At 36.1% G+C, this 10,494-nt stretch overlaps 1 protein-coding gene across 4 annotated transcripts in view; it reads left to right on the forward strand.

Annotated features, from left to right (window-relative positions):
* The window catches only part of FAM91A1 (family with sequence similarity 91 member A1), an 86,174-nt gene extending 81,554 nt beyond the window's left edge, over positions 1 to 4,620 (forward strand). For all 4 annotated transcript variants that reach the window (XM_081266483.1, XM_081266482.1, XM_081266481.1 and 1 more), the window contains one exon: positions 1,644 to 4,620. In XM_081266483.1, the coding sequence (XP_081122609.1) occupies positions 1,644 to 1,829 (186 nt within the window). In that variant the 3' untranslated portion in view covers positions 1,830 to 4,620. The remainder of the gene's footprint in view (positions 1 to 1,643) is intronic.
* Positions 4,621 to 10,494: the final 5,874 nt, after the last annotated feature.

Genomic DNA, 10,494 nt, shown 5'->3' on the forward strand with positions numbered 1-10,494 from the left:
TGGAGGCCAGTGCTGTGCATCTTGAGTCTTCCCTTAGGAAGGAAAGGTCATTCTAAACTTGATTTACAGACAAATTTTTAGAGTAAAATATTTCTGTTCATAACATCTCATCTAGCTTAGGAAATCAATATTTTTGGAATTTTATTTCATTCATTCATTTAGTCAATACTTGAATTTACCTTATGCCAGAGCCTTTTTCAGTGGTAGGCAAAAGTGATATATAAGACTAATGATGAATGTAGTGTTGTGTGAGACAACAGTCAAGTAAACATTGAAATATGTAAGTAATTACAGATTCAGTAAGTACTTTGAAGGAATCAGCCTATGATGGATGGTAAAGGTAGGCCTATTTTATAGGGTGATAAGTAATATGTAAAATGAAATCTGTAGGACGGAAAAGAGTATTCCAATCAGAGCCTAGGAGACAGAGAGGTCCCATATCAGGAAAGTACTCAGTGCACAAGGAACAAAAGAAGGTCAGGGTGGCAGACACTTCATGAAGGAGGGCAAGTGGCAAGAGGTGAGGTGGAAGAGGAGAGCAGGGAGAGTGTGTTAAAGGATTTGTATTTTATGCAAAGTGCAAAGAGAAGTGATTAAGGGCTTTTATTCAGGGGAGAGACGTTATTTCTGATTCAGTGTTGTAAAATGAGAATTATCATTGGAAAGGCACAAGGGTAGAAGCAAGTTCAGTTCAGAGACTATGGTAATCTCTCAAGAGATGCTGACAGCTGAACATTCTTTTCACTGAACCAAACCAAACCAAACCAATTTTAGATGTAACTCTAATAAGGGTTTGTTTATTATGTGTGTATACTGTTTTACCAATAAACCAAGTATATTTTAAGAACACACAGAAGAGAAATTTTATAAGGATGTAATAAATAGATGGAGAAATTCTGAAATTCTCTCAGTACTGTACTCGACTCCAGAGACCACTGGCTTTGGATGTGATGAATGAATAAAGTAAACTAATTTAGGATATATTCTGGAGATAGACTGGCAAAACTTAATGATGAATTTAATTTGAGAAAAAGTTTGAGGATGTGGAGGAAGGGAGCAATCAAGAACAATTCCCATATTTCTTGATTAGCTAAATGTGTAAAGAAGACTGGGAAAGAAGAGGTGGGAGACATGTGGAGAGTTCAGTTAGAGACATGGTCCGTGTGGAATGCATGGGAGATAGCTGAGAACACAGGTCAGATAGATGGAGGATTGAGCCTGGAGTCTGGGGGGAAGGTGGGTGAGAATATATCACTCTAAGAAACCTGGGAGTGCATGGATTGTGCTTAGTGCTGTAATGAGTTTTAGAGGTGATCTCCTACTAGGTTATACCTTGAGGTAGGTCCAGTGTTCCCAAAATTAACCTCTTCTTATCCCAGTCTCATAACATGTTATTTCTGTTTATTTCAAAGCATTCATTGCAGTCTGACTTGTACTTTCATTTTTGTATAGATTAATTCCTGCCATGGATTATTTTGAGCTTGTAATATGATAGATCTTTTGATCTCCTGTCGTGGTTTATATTCCATGAATAGTTCTCAGCTAATCAAGATCCTTATTTCTCATTAGTTATAATTAAGTGCTTTTAATTTGGTTAAGTGGTTTTGGTAAAACTGAATTAATCTTGTTACTTGATCTTTTAGGAAGGTGCTTCAACACTGGATATTCACACAGAGCCCAATTTTTCAAGTTTGCTTTCACCGTCATCCTATGTGGATATGGGAGTTCCACTTCCTGCAAAGAACTTAATATTTAAAGATGGCATCTTATCAGAATGGAGTGGACGGTCACCTTCCTCACTTCTTATTGCTAATCTTCATTTGCAATAATTTGATTACACCATATGTTGCTCTCACACTTCCAGCCTTTTTTTTTTTTTTCTTACTGTTAGCTTTATAGTGTCAGCTACTAAAAAGCATCCTGCTGCTGCAGTGCAATTCTTGCTTAACTAATATTAAAATTGGGGGAACATGTTCATGTTTTCTGACATGTTGTTCATTATTGCACATCTTATTGCAACAAAGTGCTTTTTAGCAGCCAGCACTGTATTTTTTACCTTGAAACAATCTGCATTTCTTTTATAATACTAATTATATACTTTATAGGCTTTATAATGACTGTTAAGTTTATAAACAGTCACTATGAATATTGCAACGGTAATTTTATATGTTAGTTTATCAGACATAAATCTTGTTTAATTTTATATTTTGTTACCGATACTTTAGGGGATCAAGGGAAGAGATATAACTCTTTCTCTGAAAAGCTTCTTGGTACTTAAAGTAGTGAAACTGTAAAACAGTAAACATCTGGTATTGAGAGGTGATATGATGGGGCATTAAGAATTCCTGTGGATGTTTGTAAATTATGTGTATCAATTGGATATTGTTGAAGGTATGTAAACAGCGGCTATGTATAACTTAACCTTGATTCATAAGGTCTTAGGCTATGACTCTTCATTGACATCTCATTAGAAGCTTTGGAAAACATTCTATTTTTAAACAGTATTTATATGTGGACTTCTGTTGTCACTCACTTTGGACTTTATATTTTCATAGAGTCTTTATGGAAAAATGGAGTTTATTTTCCACTCATAGCTGAGACTGCTGCATGTTTTCACCTGATTTTTTGTTTGTTTGTTTTGTTTTGTAGCTTTACCAATGAATATTTTTGGAAATTGAATTTGATGTTTTCAAACTGAGGATTGTGAGTTTAGATTAGAATTACATACAAGAAGCTTTAAGGCTATGTCTTTGGATCAAAACACTTCATGATAAATCTATTGTGAAGGCATATTCTTAAGCAATCTGGATTTTTAAATTTCTGTTAGTAGTTTTGGAAGAAATGATAAGGAAAATTGAATAATTTCAAAGTGTTTCTTGAGTCATTGATTGTTTTAGCATCTCAAATGTTAATTAGAATAATTGGAATCACTTTTTAAAGACTTTTCAAGTTACCTTCCTTGGGAAGTTTGTGCAGTATTATAGTTTAGCTTAGGCTCCTCTTATAGGATAATGGTTTTGCTAGTTTAAAACTGTAACCAAACTAACTGGTCAAATAACATATATCTAAAACACTTAAAATATTAGAAAATTTTGGAATGTTAAAACCAAACTTTTTGCTGATGATTTTTGTTATTTATGGAACTGATATTTGTGTATTTAACATACTTCTGGAAATATATGCCTTTCTTAAAATTGTTAACCATGCATTTAATACCATGGCCTATCTATAGAATTAAATATTTTGGACCAGGTTACCTGTGGCACAGTCTTGCTGTGTTTGGGGTAAATACCATAATGTTTAATTTTCTACTTTGACTTCTAGAAGATAGAAACCATGTCTGTGTTTTGTGCGTCTATAAAAGGAGAACTACATACTAATATTAAAATAATTTCTTATGACTGTGAATCACTCATTTATTTTTCCAGTAATTGATATTGTACATTCCTAGTGCTATTACTTATGTATGTATGTATGTATGTATGTATGTAACTTTTAGAGTTTCAACTGAAAGTTGTAAGTATTTCTTTTGATCAGGGCTCCTTAATCTCATTTTAATGTGTTTGAATTAACTGTAGTTATTTATTTTCGTGTTAACCATCTAAGCCAACTGTAATGACATGTACACTAATAAAGAATTGAAAGTTTGTAGTTGTTGACATTGAACCCAGTTGTTGCTGAGTTGAAAGCTTAAAATATGGGAGTGATTTGCTGCTGTACTTCCTTTGAGAGAGAATGGAGAGAGAAGTAGAACCTAATAATGATCATGAACTTCAGGGAAAGTACTTGAGAGGATACGGGGTCCACTCTGGTTTCTTGTGTTCAGTGAGGACGGTGATCATCTGATTCCCAGCTGAAGACCTCTCATACTCTTTCAGAGAGAGAATTTGCATTTTTAGAGCTGTTAGCAAAATGTGAAATGCTGATGTTCCTGCTTAGCTGTATGAATGTAGCTTTGTTTCATTTATACATTGATTCATGTAAAGATACATCTCCTAAGTCTTATAAATGTTGATCCAGTTCAACAAAAAAGTAAACTTAAAATAAAATAGACTTTGTTATTTGCCAAAGAAGATTCTTGAAAAATTTGTATCCTATTTTTTTTTTTTTTTTTGCAAATGTTTAAAGTAATTTCATTTGGCTTCATGCCACCTCCCCTCCTTTTCTCCCCTGCCCTTTACTGCCTCATGAACCATGGCAAACATTCTTTAGAAACGACAACGAAAATAGGGACTATCAAAAAGGGAATAGAACTTACTAGGGGAACAGTTTCACCTCTCCAGTGGGTCTAAAGAAATGCAACTTTATGTCACTTAAAAAATGCTATTGTCTGATTTCCTTATCTTCTTTCCTTTTTAAAGTCTGTATCAGATGATTTTTTTCATTTGTTTTCTGGGGAATTACTGGTTTCTTTTATGTTTGTTTTCTCTGCCATTCATGTTCCTTTTTTTATGTTTAGTGTTTCAGAAACAGTTTGTATTAAAAGATTTTAAAGTACCAAAACTGTAATAGTACAGTGGATTGTTTTCTGTTATGTTAATCTTATACAATGAAATGTATAAAGTGTTGTCAATTTGATTATTGACATATATAACATGTTTACAAATAAACTGTGGTGTTGATCAACTTGCTGTGAAGATGTATATAATCTTATGTAAGTTCCTTTCTTAAATATAGCCAAGCTGCCTATATCTTAATAACTTTTTATTTTGTACCAATTTCAGTAGATTTTTGTACCCTTCCCTGAGCTTCCTCTAACATTAACACCTTATGTAAACAACAGCACAATTGGCAAAACTCAAAAGTTAACATGGCATTGAGTAAGCTACAGGCTTTACTGGCTCCCACCAGTTTCTCCACTAATGCCAGTCTCCTGCTCCAAGGGCCAGGCCAGGATGCCTCGTTGGACCTCCTTTCTCCTAACATGACAGTTCCTGGGAAGAGTACTGATGAGCTGCCTGGGCTTGTTCCTCAGTGTGATTTCTCAGTGTGTTTTCTCATGACGAGCTTGATGTTTTACCAGAGGTGATGTGCCCATCATCTCTGTATGTCATGTCAAGGGAGCAGTTATGTTAATATGTGTTACTGGTGATGTTCCTTCATTGGTTAAAATGGTGACTGCCAGCTTTTTACCACCGAAAGTTAACTATTCCTCCCCCCCTTCATACTCTGTTCTTTGGAAGATGGTCACTAAGTCAAGCCCACACTGAAGATGAAGGAAATTTAGCTCCACTTCCTAGAGGGGAAATATTTATATATATTATTTAGAATACTTTTAAAAAATATTTATTTTTTAGTTGTAGTTGGACACAACGCCTTTATTTTATCACCTTGCTGTGAAGATGTGTATAATCTTTACTTATGTGGTGCTGAGGATTGAACCCAGGGCCTCACACATGCTAGGCAAGTGCTCTGCCACTGAGCCACAGTCCCAGTCCCTAGAATACTTCTTTAAAGAAAATATATTTCTTCTGTTTTAAAATTAATTTGATCATTTAATTTGTATGAGCTTATGGCTATTTTTTTTTTTTTGTCCTTGGGTTAAAATGCAGTACTATTGTCATTCTATTTGTTATGCAGATTGTTTCAGTTTTGACCACAGGAGCTCTTTGAGGTTGGCTCCTAAATTTTTTAAACATAACTCTTCCTGCCCCCTGGTGTTTTTTTTTTTTTTTCCCTAACCATCTTCCTTCTGGTACCAGCCCTAGAATTAGCTGTTTCTTTGGAGATCTTTGGTTCCTTTTATTGGAAACTTATTTAGAAAGGAAGATCTGAGTAATGGGTGCACTTAGTGCTGTTGCCCTGTTATTGCTTCTAGGCCTTCTCAGTGAGTTTAACTAGGAAATAACAATATATATTCACTAGCCAGTATATTGGCACACATCTCTGTAATTATAAGTTCAAGATATACTTATTAGTATCTAAATTAAACACAAGATTATGCTGACCATAATCTAGTACCTCAAGTTTCATTCTAGCTTTACCTCTTATTTCTTTGTCCAAGAGTAAAAAACTTGGCTCCTTTTAGCTACAATTTATATACTTTAGAATACTTAAATTGTACCTCTGTGAGAAAGATGATGATCAAATATACCATTTAATTTTTTTTTTTTTTTTCAGGAGTGCAGGGTTCATTAACCTTATAGTATCTGGCCCAGACACCATTTTCCCAAGTAACTTGGTTTGGTTCCTTTTATTCCCTACTCCCTCCATTTAGGTCCCACATTCAAGAAACAGATTCATTGGTTACACTATGTGTTCCATTTGGGATCCCCCGACAGTTGATCTTATTTATTCATATGGTAAAATTCATTCTTCATGGGCTTTGACAACTTCCGAGTTGTGTCTTAACACCCAAGTACAGTACCATACAATTTCTATACAGTTACTGAACAGATTCATCATCCTAGAAAGTCCCCTTTGTACACAAACTCTCCCCCAACCCCTGGCAACTACTTACTTGTTTTCCTATGCTACAGTTTTGCCTTTCCAGAATGTTTAGCCTCTTGTATAGCAAGATACATTTTAAATTTATCTCTTTTATGAATCAGTTGCTTATCCTCTGTTGCTGCATACTCCAACCTACAGATATATTAAGGTTTATCACTTGATATTCATGATGGGACTTTTTTTAGATAAATACCTAGGAGTGGGATTGCTGAGTCATTTGGTAAGTGTATATTTAACTGTATAGAAAACTGCCAAACCATTCTCAAAGCAACTATCATTTTGGCTTTCATTAGTAGTGAATGAGTGTTCCTGTTGCAGTAGTATCTCATTGTGGTTGAAATGATGTTGCGTATCTTTTTTATACTTATTTGCCATCCATGTATCTTCTTTCATGAATTTATATGGATTGTTTGCTTATATTTTTAAAATTGTGTTGTTCCAGGTGCAGTGGTACACATCTGTAATCCTGGCTACTCAGGAAAATGAGGCAGGAGGATCACCAAGTTTAAGACCCGTTGGGGCAACTTAGATTCTATCTCAAAATAAAACAAAATGAGGTAGGCATGTAGCTCAATGGTAGAACACTTGCTTAGAATTATCAAAGCCTGGGCTTAATCCCCAGTACCACCACCACTACTAAAAAAAAAAAAAAAAAAAAAAAAAAAAAAAAAATTGGGTTGTTAAATTGTTGACTATTAGGAATTCAATACATGTTGTGAATAAGAGTCCTTAATAGGTATGTGTTTTTCAAATATTTACGTCCAGTCTGGATTGCCTTTAAATTCACTTAATAGTCCTATAGTCATATATATAGTTAGTGTCTTTTGAAGAACAAATATTACTCATCACCATACCCAAGGCCATATGGATTTCCCCCATGTTTTCTTCTAAAAGTCTTTAGGTCTTAGATCATTTTACACTAATTTTTGTAAATGCTGTGAAGTACGTATTGAGGTTTATTTTTTTTGCATAGGGACATCTAATTGATACAGCATCATTTCTCAAAGAGGCGCTCTCCTTCATTGAATCGCCTTTGTCAAAGGCCACTGGACAAGTCTGTGGAGACAAAGTAGATTGGTGGTTGCCTGGGGGTTGGAATAGGGAAATGGTGACTGTAAATGGGGCATAAAACATCTTTTTGGAGTGATAGTATTCTGTAATATTCTTTAGCATTCTGTAGTTTTTGTTGTAGAGGTCTTTCACCTCTTGTGTTAGATTGATTCCCAAGTATTTTATTTTATTTTTGAGACTATTGTGATGGGATAGTTTTCCTAATTTCTCTTTCAGCTGACTCATCATTGGTGTATAGGAATTCAATTGATTAATGGGTATTGATTTTATATCCTGCTACTTTGCTGAATTCATGAGTTCTAGAAGTTTTCTGGTGAAATTTTTTTTGGCTTTCTAAATCTAGGATCACGTTCAGTAGGTTAGGTGTATTCAGTGCATTTTTAACATAGAGTATTTTTAATTTATGGTGAGTTTTTTGGGACATAACCCCATTGTAATGGAAAAGATATACAGAGAAATTGGTACCAAATACATGCTATATTAATACAAGACAAAGTAGACCTGAAGATAAACAGGCTTTGTTATACTTGGAAGATTGTAATCTTCCAAGTATAACAAAGCCTGTTTTTTCATTTATTTATTTATTTTAACTGTTGGGGGTTGGGTTTTCTAGGAGGCAGAAGCTGAGAGGGAGTGTAGGAAGCCTTATGATACCTGGGAGTGGGATTGGTGGGGAGCTGTCAGTCCACGATGTGCACCTGCCAGGCCAGTGAGCGTGTGCCTGGTGGAGGATTCCTGGGGCTGGGGCGGTGGGCAGAATGGCCAGACTCCTCATTGGCTGCCTTTCTTTCCTCCTTTTTTCTCAGGAGACAACCACCGTGGTGGTGGGTATTCTGGGTGGGACATTGTGGGCAAGTCAGTGTGCACGTGGGCATACCCTTGTCTGTCTGTCTTCCACTTGGTTTGAGTGGCCATCTTGTTCTTGTCTCTCTTGGATATTCTTTCTTCTTGCCTGGCCATTGGCTAGGGACTGCCCTGAGAAGACTGTGGCCCAGGCTAGAAAACTGAGGCCAGCCCTGAAGGAACTGACAGCAGGAGCCTGCCAGAGAGTCACCCTTTTTGCAGTTGGACAGCACATCCCTTTTTGAAGGGCAACTCAGGGATATGTCTCCGTGCCTGCTGCACTTTCTGTAGGAAAACCCCTGTCGAGAAGAAAAGACTGTGGAAAGGTAGACGAATGTATGAATAGACAGTTCATAGAAAAAGAAGTGTAATGGCCAACTGAAAAATCAGTTCATCATTCAGTGGTGAGTAGAAGTAATGGTGTCATTTCTGGGCGAAAGATTGAATTGCCAGTGCAGGATCCTCTAGAACTCTCCTTTCCCTCTAGCGAGGTAGCTGGTAACATTCAAGATGACAGTGCTCCATCTGGGGCCACAGTGAGTGGCCACCCCTCCCATTGGCCTGTGCTGGACATGCCATGTGCAGGGGACCTGTGATGGCCTACTGGGAAGAAATACCCTCGGTCACCTACTTTTTCCACAGACACATTTATTGTGAGGCTAGCTATTCTTCATTTACATCAACAAAATAATGTATCACAGCAGATGGAATGCAGAAGTAGGGAAGAATCCAGTGGTCAAACATGAAAAAATTTGCAAAGATTGAGAACAATGCCGTTCTTTTCATTAAGTTATTTTTGCTTTGGGAAATATTCTTATTTTTCATAATATATGTTAATATTTAATGAGTTTTTTAAAATAACTAAATAATTAATTTTCTTCAGTTTTAATTTCTAATATAGCAGACACAATGGATATAATCCACTCGAACTAAAGCTCTTTGAGATCCTTGATAATTTTTCAAACTTGTAAAGGATTCCTGAGATCAAAAAGTTTGGGAACTGCTGACCTACACTTCTGTTGCAGAAATTACAGATGTACACATATTTAAATCGCTACCAGTCATGGCTAAATTTTATTTTTAGAAAGTTTTTTAAGTTTTTTTTTTCTGATTGTGAAATAATTCACATTCAATATAGACAAGTTGGAAAATGCAGAAAATAATGAGGAGGACAATGTCCCCCCAATCTTACAGCTCAGAGATAAACAGCAGGGTTGTTTCTTTGCAGCACTTTACCCACTAACTCCCCAAACACATCTTCACAAAAGCATAGACCACAGACACACCAATGCCTGGAAGAGTTTGGAACCAGAGTCCATGTGAATATTTTTTCCACTTCACAGAATTAAAGTTAAGATTTAGTTAGAAAAATTAAGACTTTTTTTCACATATTAAATATCCCCTGAAAGTGTACTTTTAACGTCAGTGGACAATTTCATCACTGCCCTGCGTGCTCTATGAGCCCCAAGAAGTAAACCATCTTCAGACATCCTGAAGATCAAAAACTTGCCTGGTTCTTGAAGGCTAACCAATGAGAAACAAGTTTATTTATTTATTTATTTCTAATTTGTAATACATGAGAGCAGAATGCATTCCAATTCATAGTACACTCGGAGCACTATTTTTCAAGTCTCTCGTAGAGACACACCATTAGTGTCTTTATTGTACTTTGGGTAGTGATGTCCATATCATTCCACCATCTTTCCTACCCCCCTGCCCCACCCTTCCCTTTGCCCTATCCAAAGCTCCTCCATTCCTCCCATGCTCTCCCCTACCACCCCCATTATGGATCAGCATCCTCATATCAAAGAAAACATTCAGTCTTTGTTTTTTTGGGGATTGGCTTACTTCACTTAGCACAATATTCTCCAACTCCATTTACCTGCAAATGCCATGATTTTATTCTCTTTTAATGCTGAGTAATATTCCATTGTATATATATACCACAGTTTCTTTATCCATTCATCTACTGAAGAGCATTTAGGTTGGATCCACAATTTAGCTATTATGAATTGTGCTGCTGAAAACATTGATGTGGCTGTGTTCCTGTAGTATGCTGTTTTCAAGTTCTTTGGGTACAAACCGAGGAGTGGAATAGCTGGGTCAAATAGTGGTTCCATTCCCAGTTTT

Source organism: Spermophilus citellus, assembly GCF_964194105.1.
Source record: "Spermophilus citellus genome assembly, chromosome: 14".
In the NCBI taxonomy this organism is placed as follows: Eukaryota; Metazoa; Chordata; class Mammalia; order Rodentia; family Sciuridae; genus Spermophilus; species Spermophilus citellus.